Source organism: Boleophthalmus pectinirostris, unplaced genomic scaffold, assembly GCF_026225935.1.
Source record: "Boleophthalmus pectinirostris isolate CB_2022bp ecotype Guang Dong unplaced genomic scaffold, ASM2622593v1 HiC_scaffold_8, whole genome shotgun sequence".
In the NCBI taxonomy this organism is placed as follows: Eukaryota; Metazoa; Chordata; class Actinopteri; order Gobiiformes; family Gobiidae; genus Boleophthalmus; species Boleophthalmus pectinirostris.
Window position 1 is genome coordinate 38,874,147 of NW_026571515.1, and position 17,853 is coordinate 38,891,999.

The 17,853-nt window shown below is 37.9% G+C and overlaps 1 protein-coding gene across 3 annotated transcripts; it reads left to right on the forward strand.

Annotated features, from left to right (window-relative positions):
• Positions 1-720: 720 nt before the first annotated feature.
• Positions 721-17,853, forward strand: sdf4 (stromal cell derived factor 4). 3 transcript variants are annotated; one of them, XM_020922239.2, is made up of 7 exons: positions 721-853; positions 3,022-3,344; positions 4,372-4,508; positions 5,866-5,979; positions 9,549-9,707; positions 10,080-10,255; positions 11,758-17,853. In XM_020922239.2, exons 2-7 carry the CDS (start codon positions 3,034-3,036, stop codon positions 11,932-11,934), a joined length of 1,074 nt encoding a protein of 357 aa, XP_020777898.1. In that variant the 5' UTR covers positions 721-853; positions 3,022-3,033; the 3' UTR covers positions 11,935-17,853. The 3 variants fall into 3 exon arrangements, with proteins under 3 accessions (XP_020777898.1, XP_020777899.1, XP_020777897.1); XM_020922240.2 differs by lacking the exon at positions 721-853 and adding an exon at positions 1,277-1,356; XM_020922238.2 differs by lacking the exon at positions 721-853 and adding an exon at positions 1,364-1,854.

The following is a 17,853-nucleotide window of genomic DNA, read 5'->3' on the forward strand; positions in this document are numbered from 1 at the left end:
ACTAATACTACTAATACTATAACTACTAATACTACTAACTAATAATACTACTAATTATAATAATAATAATAATAACATGCAATAGTAGGGAGTAGGGTAGGGTGACCAGAATTTCAAAATAAAAAACTGGTACGTCCCTGTTTTTTGTTTTTTTGTTTTTTGTTTTTTTTGTTTTTTGTTTGTTTTTTGTTTGGTTTGGTGTTTTGTAATGATAAAACCGTTTGTAATTAAGGAAAATTGTTACGCAGAGACCATTCATGACTAATATCTGAGTCAGTATAGTCACATTTTCTTTGTGTTTTGGTCGTTTTTAACCAGATTATTTGTATTTTACCTAAACAAATTACAATTTATGCCTCTGTTTTCTGTTGGCAGGGATCAGATTGGTCCAAAATAGTCCCTATTTTGAACATTTCTTGTATAAAACTGGGACAAATCAATAGTTTTGTATAAATCTGCTGGGACAGGGAACACAGAGCTCAAAACTGGGACTGTCCCGGGTAAGTCGGGACGTGTGGTCACCTATAAAACTTGTAAAACAGCGCCACTTAGAGGTAATAACCAGTTTTACAACACATTTTTTTGACGAGCTTTCCTTTTACTCGCTACGATTTCAAAGTAAAAGATAATATGTTACGTGTAGGCAAATTCTACGCTCAGTCATCAAGAAAACTTGCACCATCTTTACTTATAAGCATATTATATGGCTTAGAACTCATTATAATTTAGAACGATATAAAATCATAAACACATTGTCATTTTATTTTGTTTTGGACATTTTTGTTAAAAGTCCGTACCGGAAGTTTACGCCTGCGTTTTATCAACTTTAACCACACGTCACCGGAGGGAACAGGTAAGCTAGCTCCGAAAAACTCAATTTACTCTGAAATGAAATTAAATCTGAAATCAGGGTAGAATTTTATCCACCTCTTTTGTAGTATATTTTCTGTTTTTTTGTTGATTTATCCTGGGATCTTTGCGAGAGAGCCACGTTTACAGGAAATGACAGCTGTGATCCAAGGCTGGTCTGGGTCCAGGAAGTTGAGCTAACATTAGTAGACCTGTGTCAACATTTATTCATTACTCAAATCACTTATTTTCACTATTTAACAGTCTCTAATGTTACTTGTTCATTCATATTGAAGGTTAGCGTGTAACTGTGTCCTTTATCGTGTGAATCATTGTTTGGATTGTCGGGAATATCCTGTTATTCTGTACAGATCAGATGTGGTTTGGCTCATAGTGGGTTTTTCTTTTTAATTTCGTAACGTCGTGTTCCCGTAATAATTAGAGGGGTTTTTCCGGAGCTGGAGTACCGTGAAATCTACGGCAATTCTCACCACTGAATTTATTTAGGTGAGCTAGACGAGGGGAATAGAAAGGGGAAGCTCTGTATCACTACTCTGGATTTAAGCAGGACTAAACTAAGACTAAACCAGGACTAAACTAAGACTAAACCCGGATTTAGCCACTAGGACTAAACCAAGATTTTATCAGGACTAAAGCAGGATGAACCCAGGAATAAACAAGAACTAAATTAAGACTAAACCAGGATTTTATCATGACTAAACCAAGACTAAACCAGATTTAACAACTAGGACTAAACCAGGACAACACCAGGAATAAACAAGGACTAAACAAAGACTAAACCAGATTTAACCATTAGGACTAAACAAGGATTTTTTTCAGGACTAAACCAGGACAAACCCAGGAATAAACAAGGACTAAACTAGGACTAAACCAGGACTAAACTAGGATTTTATCAGGACTAAACCAGATTTAACCACTAGGACTAAACAAAGATTTTATCAGGACTAAACCAGGATTTTACCTCTAGAACCTTCTCCCTGGCAGGTTGGTTATAGACATGTCATTTTCCAGGTCATTTCCAAACCTAAAATAATAATAATTTTTCTGTTGACGATTTTAATATGCACTGTGTAACTTTTCTGTTGTCGATACGGAGATGCTGCTTTGCTTGCAATATTTTACAGTACAGCATTAAACTTCTGTAACTTGCATGCATTCAGTTGAAGGCATTTTTATTACTAGAAAGCAAACAATACCTTGAAAAACATGCTTTCTTGAGAGTGGGCTCGCCTCTCTGCTGATCTTAACTGTAACTTTCCTGGTAGCTCTGCCTGCTTAACTTGTCTTGTTGGAGAAGATGGAGATGTTTAATGCTCTATAATGGAACTCTGCAGGCAAAGCAATAACATTCTCCATGAGCCTAAAAAGTTACGTGCTGCACCTTTGAATGTTCTTATTTAAAAATGTAGTTAGGAAGTGAACATGGAGTGTATGTATATGTTTTTTCATTCTCGTAAATTAAACAAGAATTCTGAATGTTTTTATGGAAAGTTTATTTGTAATTTTTGGAACAACTTTCTCATCTTTGTTGGTAATTGTCAGTGTGTCAGTATTTGAAAGAGGGCCCCATTGACCTTATTCTGCCCCACCCGCGTTTGTCTTTAAATGCTACTAAACAGCACGTTTGTTGTGGTGACTTCCAGTTAGGTGAGAATCCCAGTCATTTAAATGGAGAATTTGAGAAAAGCCTCACAACACGGAGGCAGAGTCAGCAAAGTGCATTAAAAAAAATGCAAAAACGGTTCCAAGTTGTTTAATTCGCAAACTTAAATGTCTCACCTGTCAATCTGAAAAGCTTTTTCCCTGTAAATGTCTCAAATATGAGTTGTTTCAGTGTTTTAAATGACAGTAGTCCATACATTTGTTTACTGTTGCTATTGTGATGGCCACAGAGCGGTGACATAGAATGTGACTGTAACTGATGCTGGATTACTTCTGCGTTTTGCGTTATTATTGCCTGACAGTTTGACAATGGAATTCTCACCGACCATTGTACAAAGTAGGTTGTAAAATGTTCATGTGCACCAACAAGTCAACAGAAAATCAATTGTCCATTCTCTGGGAGGCTTTAAAACGGCTTTGTAGTCCATATAGAACTTATTTGCAGTCTGTTCAGTCTTCACATTTCAGTTCCTCACAAGACAATTTTAGTTTCAGGTAGCTATGGCTATTTGGAGAAAGATGTGGCGCAGAAACCTTTTGTCCGTGTCCCTGCTCCTCTGTGTCGTCCTTCACTCTATGAATGTGAACGCGCGACCGGCCAACATGTCCGCCGCCAAAGAGAAAGCCCAGGACAGCAAGGACGAGAACGAGATCCTGCCCCCAGATCACCTCAACGGTGTCAAGATGGAGATGGATGGGCACCTGAACAAAGACTTCCATCAGGAGGTTTTTCTGGGCAAAGAGATGGAGGAGTTTGAGGAGGATTCTGAGCCGAGGAGGAACAGGAAGAAGCTGATAGAAATCTTCACAAAGTAAGAACGGATAAGGAAGAATATGTTATGCATGGAGTTGTGTTTTGTTTCATTCACACATGTTTAACACACAAACCCTGCATATTTAGGCTGAGTTCTTTTCTCACAAAAGTCAGAAAGTCATAAAACACTCCAATTTGTTCTTGTTCCACCTACAAGAACACTGTGTTTTTAAACTCCATACACTTTCACTAGAATCATTTGTGTAATTTCAGACCTGGAATTTCCAGTTCCAGTCCATTTAGGTCTTTGGAGGATTACGCAAACATGTGTGAATGAAACACAACTCTGGGTATGTTTTTAATGAGGTAACATGGCTTGAAGCCCACAAGAATCAGATTTGTGTAACATAAAACCTTTAATATTAGATTTAATCACCAATACGGGGTGTAGTATTATGTTGATGATGTTGTTGTTATTATGTTAGAAAATATGGCCCATAATAATAAACTATATTTCAGGGTTAAGGTTAGAAAAAACTACATGACCTGTACTTTGGCAAGTCAAAGCTTAAACCTTTTTTAAAAAATTGTAATTAAATATATGTATATTTCAAATATTTTTTATTGTTTATAATGTATATTTATCCTTTTCCATAACACATTTTGAAGCATGATATATTGCCAATCTAACGATAGAGGATAAAATAGAATATTGAAACCAAACCATAAAGCAGAATGATCCCCAAAAACTATTCAAAATTTATGATATTGTTAAAAAATATGAGCTGCAATAAATAAAAGAATGCAACAATTAGGTTGCATCTGTAATGAATCATAGAGGTTATTAATTCAACCCTCTAGAGCTTAAATTTGATCATAATACAGAAAAATACAAACAAACGTTTTCCCACTAGTACAAAGAAAGAGTACCCATGATAAATACTAACCCCCAAAATGATTGTTCCATCTTCCATGTATTGAACGATAAGTAGATAATAATTATAGTGACAGTTATGAGTGTCCAGAAAAGAGCTTTACACAAGTAGTGAATTATTATGATTAACCTCTGCTATTATTGTTCTCAGAGTTGACTTCGACAAAGACCGGAGCATCAGCGCGAAAGAAATGCAGCGCTGGATCATGGAGAAGACGGAGGAGCACTTCCAGGAGGCCACCATGGAAAACAAGAACAGCTTCAGAGCGGTCGACCCGGACGGAGACGGTAAGACACACACAGCAATACAAATTCTAAAACGGTAAAAAACTTAAAACGTGGTATTTGGGTTAAGAAAAGCACTATGTCTAAAATATTTTCGTCCTTGTTTTCGTCCTTATCACACATTTATTCTATTTGATTACATTCCTATGGAGCTCTTCCATGTGACTCCATAGACACAACAGGAACAATAGGAACTTTGTCTTGGTGAATTAAAGGTCCTGTCCTATGGCTGTATTGCTTTGCTTGGAATGTTCCACAATATGGCATTAAACCTATATCTTGGCATGTATTCAATTAGAGATGTTTTTTACAAGGATTCTTGCTGTGAGAGCGATTCACGTCTCCACAGATGTGACTCGTAACTCGCTCTTCTTGTCTCCATGAAGATAGATTAGTTTTGGGCCATATTATGTAACATTCTTAGCAGGTCTTGGGCAGAAACATGGTACATGGTGCACATTTAAAACCAAAATAAGTGCTAAAACACAACTCGCGGTGTGTCTTTTGAGGAGGCAGCAACATTTTAACAGGGTTTAAAGCTCAAGAGTCCATTTTGCGCAATATACAAACTTTAATCTTGACTACTCAACTTTAAACTGGATCAGTCAAATTTTGATTTAAAAGAAATTCTAGTATAGTGGAGTATTTTAAGTCTCGTCTTAAGACCCACTTTTACTCTCTGGCTTTTAACACCGTGTGAGTTGTGTGGCACTCTGTCTCTTTTAATTTATTTATTTTTATTTTTATTTTTTTATCATTTTTAGCTTTATACATTTTAACACTTTTTATTTATTGTTTTTATTTATAATTTACTGTATTTTATTGTATTAATTTGTCTGTGCAACATGTCATGTTTACAAAATCTGCTATAGAAATAAAGTGGATTGAATTGGATAAAACGTAAAATATAAATAGAATATTTTTCAGGTTTTGTTTCATTCACGCATGTTAGACTAATAATAAAGGATTACTCAGAGCATTTTGAGCTTTGGAGATGTAAACTATTCCACCTTGTGATGTCATGAAGCAGTAGTTTAGTAGAACAGCTCCTTTTTACCTTTTGTTTAGTAGAGATCGGCAATTCCAGGGTTGAAATGATCCAGTTGATTCTAGTGAAGTTGTATAGAGTTTAAAAACACAAGAGAGCACTTCCTGTGTTTCCACATGACATCACAAGGTGGAACTGAGTGTTTTCTGAAGAGCACAGCCTAAATATGCAGTATTTGTGTGTTAAATATTAGTGAATGAAACACAACTTCAGGCATATTTTTGATGAGGAAACAACATTACAATACAGATTAGAAGACCGTGTAATATGAGCCCTTTTCCTTTTCTTATCATCTCACATTTGCACTTTCAGGTCACGTGACTTGGGATGAATACAGAATAAAGTTCCTGGCGAGCAAAGGCTTCAACGAGAAAGAGGTCGCAGAGAAGATCAAGAACAATGAAGACCTCAAACTGGACGAAGACAGTAAGAATTAAAACACTTTGCTGCTGATATCATCAACATTCTCTGGGGTGTGATGCTGACCAGAGGCTCCGCTCTGTCTGAGGCTCTGTTACTCAAGTTAGACTCTAATCTGAGCTTTGTTTTAACACCATGTAACCATAAAGAACTGACTTAGTTGAAACTATAGCAGGTGAGCTGGTTTGTTCTGTTAAACAGGTCTCTCAAAAATTTGTCTCCAGCTCACTAGGATTATCGTATTTTCAGGACTATAAATTGCTCTGGAGTATAAAGTCGCATCAGCCAAAAAATGCATAATGAAGAAGAAAAAAACATATATGTCACACTGGACTATAAATCACACTTTTTGGGACGAGGGACCGACATTTCATGTTGAAAGTCAAGTTCTAGTAATAACAATAGAACAGAGAACAACAGACTGTTAACGTCACATATGAACAGTTCTTCAGATAAACTATAACATAAACAACAGAACAGAACAAGTTTACCAAACTCTCCATCTCACTCCAAATCACTAAATCCATTCAATTGTTCATCCTCGGTGTCACTTCTGAGCAACTCTCCGACCTCCGGAGGTAAACAGAGCACCGCTTCCTCTTCTGTGTCGCTGTCATCAGACTCGGCATCAGTTCCAGTTAGAATTATTCCGGCCTTTCTGAATCCAGACAGGATGGTTTTGGTGTCACTGAAGTCCAGGCTTTGTCCATCCAGTGACTTCCAGTAAAGTTACATGGTGCACCGTTCCGGTTGCTGTGAAAGCTGTGTTCTCCATCCCTGCTTTTCACCAGTTCCTCACAAGTTTCTCACTCACTCCAAACTTTCTTTCTGCTGCTTAATTACCGTTTTCGGCTGCATATTTCACAATTTGTAGCAGGACACATGCAGGAGACATGCGCAGTAGAGTGAAGTGACAGTGGTACAGGAGTAATAGTCGTAGCAGATACTGATACACAAGACTAGAGCCTCTCGCTGGTGTCAGTGTGAAAATTTTAATATATAAGTCGCACCGGAGTATAAGTGACAGGAAACACCCAAACCATGAAAAAAAGTGCGACTTATAGTCCAAAAAATATGGTAGTATTTAGAATCAGATGCACCAAAAGTAAAAAAAAAAACCTAAACCATGAACACTGTTATCACAGGCTCCTGAAAATGTGTTGTTTAAATCCATTTTGTATTTCCTGAGTTTTCAGACCATCTTACAGCATTTTTGGCAGTCTTTGGGCTTGTGCAGACTCTGTACCTGATTTTTTTTTTTTCCCCCCCAAAATGCATCTTGCCCCAGTACAGATTTATTTCATAAGCAGCTCAGGTCTTGAGGTCAAAATCAATCCTCTGAGCACTGCCTGCATATAATTAGAAAATGTTTTATTATGCGTGTTCGGCATGCCAGTTTGTTGCTTTACCATCACTGCAAAACTCTTCTCTAGCCTCTGAGATTTGTGAACAGCCTTACAAACTCCTCAAGGTAAATAATTCTCAAAACGTATAAGGTTGAGTGAGGAATATTTGGAACAGTGCAAACCAGTTCTGTTTTTTTGCTTTTCAAACCATGGAAGGAGGAAGTATGTGTTTTAAATCTATCTAGCGAGTTTTCCTCTCTCACAAACCATTTGGCACAGCGATATTCACAAGGCAAGTATTTCTGGTATGTGCAGAGTTTTAGAAAAGCTTCACAACATCACAACTTTCTATACACCAATAATATTTAATACAGATGGGGCTCAGCTAAAATGAATATTGTTATTGTTAGTTCTTGGGTCTAGGCACTCTTACAAACGATCTGGTTCAACATTTGTGCGTGTATCTTTTGGATACTTCATGGCAAAGTACAATCAATAATCAGAACTTTAGACACAACGGAATCCAGGCACTCGGAAAAAAAAGAAAAAGTTGGACGAGGAAAAGTAGAGTTAAAAGGTCTTTATTTAAATGGCCAAAGCCAACATGTTTCGATCACAACTATCCTGCGACTTTTGCTTTTTTGGAGCGTCTGGATTTCGTTGTGTCTAAAGTTTTGATCCTTTTTCCAAGAGCGCCCTTTACGTGTTCTCATTTAATGGAAAACTTTTAGCAAACACACATTTTTGTTTTTTTCTGTGCAATTTAATCAATGGGGAAATCTGTCTCTTGCTACACAACTGGAAATATGACGACATCACATTCTAGAAACTGAAAACACCAATAGTGAAGTGAAACTGCCTATAATCACTCTATCCCAGCAATGTTTACAGCTCTTACTTTTGAGTAAACAACAGATAAAGTACTTCATTTTTAGATGCAGACAGTGAGCAGTGGTCTGATTTTACTGTACATTCTATGGAGGAAAGCAGAAAATGTACTTATTTACAAGAATAAAGTCCTACACCCCAGCGTTAAATTCATTAATAATGAATAATGTAATATTTTAGTGTTTGTTAATGTTGGTTATGTTCTGTTTCAATAGGTTAAATGAAAATATTACCCTATTTTTTGGACTATAAGTCACACTTTTTTTTCATGGTTTGGGTGTTTCCTGCGACTTATACTCCAGTGCGACTTATATTAATATTTTCACACTGACAGCCACGAGAGGCTCTAGTCTTGTGTGTCAGTATCTAGTACTACTGTTACTCTTGTACCACTGTCACTTCACTCTACTGTGCATGTCTCCTGTATATAAAGCCGCTGTCTTGCTGCAAATAGTGAAATATTCAGGAGAAAACAGTAATTGAGCAATAAAAAGACAGCTTGGAGTGAGCGAGAAACCTGTGAGGGACTGACAGAAAGCGGGGATGGAGAACACAGCTTCACGGGAACCGGGCGGGTGCACGAAACTTTCCTGGAAGTCACTGGATGAATCGACAAAGCCTGAACTTCAATGACAATCGAAACCATCCTGTCGGGATTCAGAAAGGCTGGAATAATTCTAACTGGAACTGATGCTGAGTCTGACAACAGCTACACAGAAGAGGAAGCGGTGCTCTGTTTACCTCATGGATCTATGGTTATTTCCGGAAGGTTGCGCAGAAGTGACACCGAGGATGATGAATTCACTGGATTTAGTGATTTTTAGTGGAGATCGTGAGTTTGGTAAACTTACATTCTGTTGTTTATGCTATAATTATCAGAATAACTGTTAATATGTTACGTTAACATATTAATGCCTATTCAGTCTGTTGTTCTCTGTTCTGTTGTTTTTACTAGAACTTGCCTTTCAAGACGAAATGTCGGTTCCTGGTCTCTGATTTTATAAAATACATTTCCCCAAAAAGTGCGACTTATAGTCTGGTGCTACTTATGTTTTTTTTCTTCTTCATTGCGCATTTTTGGCTGGTGCGACTTATAGTCCAAAGCGACTTATAGTCCGGAAAATAAGGTATATAGGAAGACTGCCTAAGAATTGATTATAAAGTTGAATGTAACCAGACACTAATATTTTTATGCAATCTGTACCAAATATTGGCCAAGCGCACACTCTAAAAACAGATTTTTTTTGTCTAAATTATGACTAGAAAGAAAAGTAAGAAAGCATGTAATTCAAATGCTCTCTCTCATCTCAGACTAACCTTGCCCGCTCTCTCTGCTCTCAGCTCAGGAGGTGCTGGAGAGTTTGAAGGATCGCTGGTACCAGGCTGATAACCCCCCGGCCGACCAGCTCCTCAACGAAGAGGAGTTTCTGGCCTTCCTGCACCCGGAGCACAGCCGTGGCATGCTCAAGTACATGATCAAAGAGATCGTACGAGACCTGGGTATGGAGATCGCACTACTACTCTTCTGTTTGGCCTTCACGCTGTTTGTTTTCCTTTTTCCACTTATATACTTGACACGGGGATTTATCTCTTTTTAATTAGTAAATGGTGAGGTGAGGTTCATATTTTATTGATTTCAAATTCTTACTGAGCACCACAAAAGGACAGGCTATACATATTTAAAAATGTGAAATTAGCTGCTTCTCCGACAAAGCCACAAAACTCTCGAAACCCTGGACAGATTTTGTAATAGAAAGATATTCAATTGACACTCTTTTCATGATTTCTTTACAGTTTTGCACTTACATGTGTCACCTCTGTGCAGTATAAAAGTAAACACCATTTTCTGACAGCCCAGTTTTGTCCCTTCAGACCAGGACGGTGATAAGAAGCTGACTCTGTCTGAGTTCATCTCTCTGCCCATGGGCACCGTGGAGAACCAGCAGGCCCAGGACATCGACGACGACTGGGTCCGAGAGAGAAAGAAGGAGTTTGAGGAGGTGATCGATGGTGACCATGACGGCATCGTAACCATGGAGGAGCTGGAGGTAAAAACACTGCAAAAATCATGGAAAGGAAATTCAACTCTCAGTCAAAAATACCAATTAGTCGACCAAGACACTTTGTCATAGTGTCTTGGTCAACTAATTATTTGAAGATAATTATTATTATTTTGAAGATTATGAGGATTTATATAGGTCACACCAGAAAGGAGTATTCATGAAGTGAGTTTCTGCAGTGACATTTCAGTTTTTCCCTACTAAACTCTGTACATGGTGTTATAACAGGATTATCTGTTCCTAGTTCTTTTTGGCTATGTCAGTGCAACCCAGGTAATTTGGCAGCTTTCTGAAGAATAACTGTGTGCTGCCTCCACTGGCCACTGTTTCAAGCACTGTCTGACATCACACGACTGCTTCTCCCCTTTAAGGCTGGTTTATAGTCCTGCGTCAGAGATAAGGCTGTGCAATTATTCAAATTTTGATCACAATTTTAATTTGGGTGTCAAATGATCTCCAAACTCATATAATCGAGTTGAAACAATTTACCTACCAGTGAAAGTGAGGACCAGGGCAAACTTGGTGTCCTACACTGTGTGTAATGTGAGCTGCAGTACTAATTATCTCCATAAACTTACAGAGGAGCATGACTCATATCTGTCTCACTATTTAATAGATATTTCTGCCACTGGTCTTACTTTCTCCGCGAAAGTGTTAGCTCTGCTGTGCCACATGTAAACAAACAGTGTTGTGTCATGACGTCATCAGCCATGGCCCGGTTCGGTTGTGCAGGGGTGAGTGCTGAACATAGAACCCACAGCAGTTGTCCTAGTGTCAGTGTGCCCTAAAGTTTAACAAAGTTTATTTTGGAATATTTTTTTATATAAATAAGTATATTTATTTTAAGAATGGAGATTGTAGAACAGCTGGATATAGTTAATTTTGGATACATTTATGATTTTCTATGCCTTATTTCATCTTCAAATGATACTTTATTCATTTTATGTTTTATTCATCACAAAACTGCTCTGTACATAGTAGCCTATATTTATTTTCAATATGAAAGTTTTGCGTAATTTATCAATATCAAGTGTATTGGGGTTTTTTTTGAGAGAGAGAACTGCTGAATAAATGCATCGTGTAACTAAAAAAATAATCGTTTGAATAATCGTGATTTAAATATTGACCAAAATAATCGTGATAATGATTTTTTCCATAATCGAGCAGCCCAAGTCAGAGCTGATGTCCTGACGCAGACCCAAACCATACAAGCTTCTGCAGAAGAGGGAATCCAAGGGAATCCAAACCAATCACGGCCTTTGCATTCGGTGGAAATTCAACGTGTAATAACTTTTTGTTCGAGGTGCAAGTACACGGCACATACACAGCACACACAACTAGCTCTCTGATTGGCTTTCATGACGCAGAACTATGAAGCAGCCTTTAGTCCTCCAGGTTTAAAGCCCGGTTTAGTAGATCTATCCGAAATGTGGTTGTGGGCGGAGTTTAGTGTTGATTCCCACTTTAACAGTGAATCCTGTCGTCTTTAGGAGTACATGGACCCCATGAACGAACACAACGCTCTGAACGAAGCCAAGCAGATGATCGCTGTGGCCGACGAAAACCAGAACCACAATCTGGAGCTGGACGAGATCCTGAAATACAGCGAATACTTCACCGGCAGCAAACTCATGGACTACGCTCGGAATGTCCACGAGGAATTCTGAATTCTGGCAATAGGGAACGCTCACAATCTGATGGTATTACTGTGTGTAGTGACTATTCTGGCTTTTAAAAGTACTCTTACCAATACTTTTAAGAGAAAATTCCCATGTGGATTAACAAAAGTCTAAATATGGAAACAAAATTGCTCTACTACCTTTTGGTCATTCGTTATGACTAAACAAATGCGACCAGAAATTTGAATAGCTGCATTTTCTGTATTTTAAAGGGGCACTGTGTAACTTTTATGTTGGAGGATCTGTCACCATGTTTGCTTTGCCTGGATTGTTCCACAGTACGGCATAAAACATTCCAAAATATGGCTTTTTCTTTCTATCTCTCTGGAAACGAGCAGCGATACCACAAGTCCAAATAATAGTTTTTACCTCTAATAAAACTATAAAAAATGGAATGACTGCAACAGATATACCAGTAAAATGTTTAATACTGTACTGTGGAACATTTTCTGAGACAAGTAAGTGGGTATCCTCCGCTAGAAAAGTTACATCGTGAATCTTTCATTTACAGAGTAGCCCATTCCGACTCTTTGCACACTTGAGTAAATCAGTCACATGAAAAGTTCCCATTTAAAAAAAAATTCTCATTTGCAGATTTTTGTTCTGTAAGTAAAAAAAAAACTACTCAAGGAAAAAGCAATACACCGATTACGTTTTATTAAACAAATTCAAATGTTCCAAAATCATTAAGAGTACCTTTTTAAGAGACTTCTCGGTACTTCTTAAAACGCTTCTGGCTCTCTCTTCCTGCTGTACTGAACCTAGAGCAGCTCTGGTTTTGGTTTTGAAGACGTTGTTTGGTTTTTTTTGTGCAGTGCTGTCTAAGCGAGCCCGTTCTCACCGGGACGTATCTTTGGCGATCTTTATAACGCAGCCTTTCACTCGGCTGTTCTGCCTTTTCTGTGCCGTTGGATTTGTTCTAAATACACCGCAAAAACAATATCTATACGAGATTAAATGACTTGAATTCACCGTTTTGACTTAAACCGTTATCCTCTTTTCTGGAGAAAGAGGGTCTGCTTATCGTCGTGGAGATGTTACTGCTTTGCCTGGAGTGTTCCACAGTACGGCTTTACACCTAGAGGCAGTTCTGTGTCTTAAAAGCACCTCAAAACATGCACTTTTATTATGAGCGCAGTCGCCTCTCCGCAGATCTGATCTGAAATTTATCTTGCGGGCATCATCCGTGTATAGAGAGATGTTTAATGCTATACTGTGGAACATTCCTGGCAGCGAATCAATATCATTTTCACGGAGACCAGCAGGCGGCGAAGTTGAACCCTGCACTTAGAGCGTCTTCAATTCGTTTTGGCCATTTCAGATTTATTTACACATCGTAGTTCTTTTCTGAATTCAAGTCATTTTAACTCGTGGAGAAATCTTCTTGCAATGCAGCTTAACCTGAAGAATAAACTCGGCAGAAGATTATGTAATAGCTTATATGTATATGAAGAATTTTAACCTTTCTGTAAAGTTTTCCCGATGCAGCGAGGCGGGGAGTTCTACGAATGTTTTGTTTTTCTTTTCCTTTTTTATCTGTAAATCTGTAAATAATATACATTGTCATATCAAACTTTAGTGCGAAGAAAAGGCTGCTGGAAAAAAAATATTTAGCTGAGATGCAAAGGGACTCCCTAAACGTGCGGGATTTCGTTACGGGGCGGGACTCTAAGCCTTATATTAACCGTTCTTAAGTCATACCCGAACCTTGAAGAGGCAGGATCAGGGACTAGATTTGTGCGGATGGGCCATTTTTTTCATCCACAACCGCATCACAAAACTCATCTTCTGTCCGCTATCGATTTGCACCCACGGATTTTTGACCAATTTTCAAAACTGCACCCGCCCGCCATCCTGCTCGGTCTCCTCTAAGTTGCTCAGAGTTGCGAGTTTTTAATTTGTCGGAATTTAGTTAAAATATTATTTTTTGTCACGTCATCCGCCCAACTCCGAGTCCGTAGTTGTAACCGTCATCCGCACATCTCTATTATAGACATGTTTTATTTATTTATTTATTTTAAATGTCATCCGTGCATGTTTGAATCATTTAGTGATCTCTCCTTGGCCCTATTCGCTCCCACATGACACTTCTACTAAAAATACATGACATTTTTTTATAGCGCTTTTCAAGATACTCAAAGACGCTTTACATCAGGCTTGTCCAAACTATGGTCCGTGGGCCAGATGCGGCCCTCAGACTAATTTTTCTTGGCCCTCAGGCTTCCAGGTGAATTGGCCCAAATTACCTTGCCTCAATTAAAAATAAACTTTTACTTTTACTGATGGCTTATTCTAACGTGTTAAACATGCACATATTTCAATTATTTACTCTATTGAGCTCCGGTCTACGGCCCTCGATCAGCCCTCTGTTTCGTTTGTGTTTAGATATGTGGCCCTTGATGAAAAAAAATTGGACACCTCTGTTTTACATGAAGAGACAAACAAAGGCAAACAAGAGAAAAAGATAAAAAATAAATATACAAAAGCGTGACACAAAAATATACACAGCAACTTCACAAACCTGATGCAACGTGCAGTAGTGACAATGATTGCGTTGCGACAGAGTGACTTAGCACGGAGAGCAAAGGAAGTGGAGACTCCGAATGTCAAAAAATGAAAACGAAACTTATAAAACAAGTTAAAATGTTGTTTTCATTGAATACAGCATTTTCAAAACCATAAAAGGTAACACGGTGATCTAAATATGTGACAAGTTAGCAGTTAATACCCCATAGAAGTAAAAGTACCCCCTCTTTAACCTCAGAATGAAACACACTACTGGTCAAAAGTTTTAGAACACCACACTTTTTCCAGTTTTTTACCGTTTACTGTTGACCAAAACGTATTCTAAACTTTTGATTCATGAAAGTGTCCACCTTTGGCAGATATCACAGCTGAACACACTCGTGGCTCATTCTTTTTACAACAAATCAAATATTGTTCAGAAAGTTCCTCCCAAGTCTGTTGCAGAAGTTTCCATAAATGTGTGGCACTTGTAGGTTGCTTCACTCTTCTGTCCAGTTCATCCCAAACCAGCTCCATGGGGTTTAAGTCTGGACACTCCATATTTTGAAGCTTTACCATCTTGTTCTTTTTTCCTGAGGTAGTTTTGGCAGAGTTTGGACTTGTGTTTTGTATCTTTTATCTTTTTTTAACCTCTGTCTGTTCAGTTCTTACCTTATCATTTCAAGCTCTTCACTGAACTTGCACAACTTGAACTGCAATAAATAACTGGGAAAAACTAGGGCATTCTTAAACGTCTGACCGGTAGTAATCTCCACCCCTGTAACGAAATGGCAAATATTTAGGGAGTCGCGAAATGCAAATGAACTTTAGTCACTTTATTCAGCAGCAGCATGTTACTCTAGTCGTCACTGAATGAATCACACGAGACCATCCTGAGAACGAAATACGAATAAAAACTACAATGTAAAACGCGTATCCATGGGTTTCAGCTCCCTGTTTATAAATGCCATTTTGAGTACTTTTACCATTCAAGAAATAGAGATAATATTTAGTTTTGAATTGTTTATTGCTATGGCAACAGTGCACATTTGTCATCACTGAAACCCATGGATAGACATAGGGCTGCACATAATCACAATTTGATAAAATATTTGTATGTATTCTAGCAAAAACACAGGATAGTTGGAAGAAGTTCAATGAAATCTAAACTTAAAGACCTGTACCTGAGTTTTACCGTCTTAAAAAAACGTAAACACAAACTAGTTCTTAAACGATTCGCAACGGCTCCAAAGTTCTTCCGCATCTGCACCTAGACAATAAAATCAAGGCAATAAAATTCTTTCTAATTAGATGCAGACAGTACACAGTGGGCTTATTTTGACCTCAAGAGCTGCTTATAAAATATATCTATACTGGAGCGAGACATTTTACTCAAATACATGGAAGAAAATCAAGTACACGCCTTTTAGCTTAGATTTTAAAAATTTAAACTTGCAAATTCTGAAACAATTCCTCTATTTTGATTGAGAATACCCTTAAATTCAAACCGTCAGCACTTGAATAAGGTTTGTTACACAGGTTATAAATAAATAAATATACAAATTCATGAAAACGATTGGTCACAGTCCGCGTATTTTCAGACGTAACCGATAATTGTGCAGCCCTGTCACAATACATTGCACCATAGTGATTCTAGCACTAACTATTGACACACAGTTAGATCCGCCTGCGTGAGACCAGTCCAGGTGACTTCTGTGATAAAGAATATTTGTTTTAATATATTGTGTCACAAAATGTTTTATATTGACTTAAAGTTACAGAATTAACTACAACACTACTCCATAGAGACTGGGGCTTTTCATTGGTTTATGTTTTGCAATTTCATGTAAAAAAAAAATCCACACATGTTGAACCTTGAACATTCTGGTCAAGATTTAAGTCTACTTATGATAAAGCTTTTCTGTTGTTTTGCCATGGGAAAGTCAGTTAAGTTCATTGTCTTGTCATAATATTTCTGGTATTTCATATGGCATTCATTCACGCAAGCATTAAACCTTAAAGGGGTAGTACGTAACTTTTTAGGGTGGTGGTATGCTGCATGCTCGAATCTATGTAGCTTGATGTTATTGTGTTGTCTGGAAAGTTCTACAAACATTTAAATTTACATGGAGAAGCCAAGTGAAATCCCCAAGATACGATAAGCAGGTCAAATGTTATATTTTGTATGCACTAAAACCACCTACAATTTAATAAATACTGTATTTTTTGGACTATAAGTCGCACCAGAGAATAAGTCTCACTCTTTGGGGAAATGTATTTTATAAAATCAGAGACCAGAAACCGACATTTCATGTTGAAAGTCAAGTTCTAGTAAAAACAGAACAGAGAACAACAGACTGTTAATGTCCCATATGAACAGTTCTTCAGATAAATATAACATAAACAACAGAACAAGTTTACCAAACTCTCCATCTCACTCCAAATCACTAAATCCATTCAGTTCTTCATCCTCAGTGTCACTTCCATGTGACCTCCAGAGATAAACCATAGATCCATGATGTAAACAGAGCACCGCTTCCTCTTCTGTGTAGCTGTCATCAGACTCAGCATCAGTTCCAGTTAGAATTATTCCGGCCTTTCTTAATCCAGACAGGATGGTTTGGATTGTCATTGAAGTTCAGGCTTTGTCGATCCATCCAGTGACTTCCAGGGAAGTTACATGGTGCATCCTCCCGGTTGCCATGAAGCTGTGTTCTCCATCCCCACTTTCCATCAAGTCCCTCACAAGTTTCTCACTCACTCCAAACTGTCTTTCTGCTGCTCGATTACCATTTTTGGCTGAATATTTCACTATTTGCAGCGAGACAGCGGCTATTTCTGCAGGAGACATGCGCAGTAGAGTGAAGTGACAATGGTACAGGAGGAACAGGAGCAGCAGATATTGACACACAAGACTAGAGCCTCTCGCGGCTGTCAGTGTAAAAACTTTAATATATAAGTCACACCAAAGTATAAGTCACAGGAAACACCCAAACCATGAAAAAAAATGTGATATAGTCCGAAAGATACGGTAATATCTCAATGGAACTGAGCAGGTAGTGTACCCCCACCAGAAAACTTATATGTGCACTTTAATTTTTGTCAGTTTGAGACGCCAATCTTTGGAATATTATAGGTTCAATATTTGTGGATTTGATTGTCCAGGTTTTTTTTCAAAAAGGGGTTATTGCCCACAGAGTAATAATGGCCCCAGGTTTTCATTTCAAATTGACTCCTGGGTACACAGTTTATTCTTTATTTCCAATGACCTGTGGCAAGTTGGATACATTTTTTTCTGTTTCTGTGTTAATAGTGTAAAATAAAAATATCTTTACAGAATGTCATGAAGCTTTACAAATGTAATGCAAGTTTGCTGTTAAAATAAAAACCTCTTATTCATAA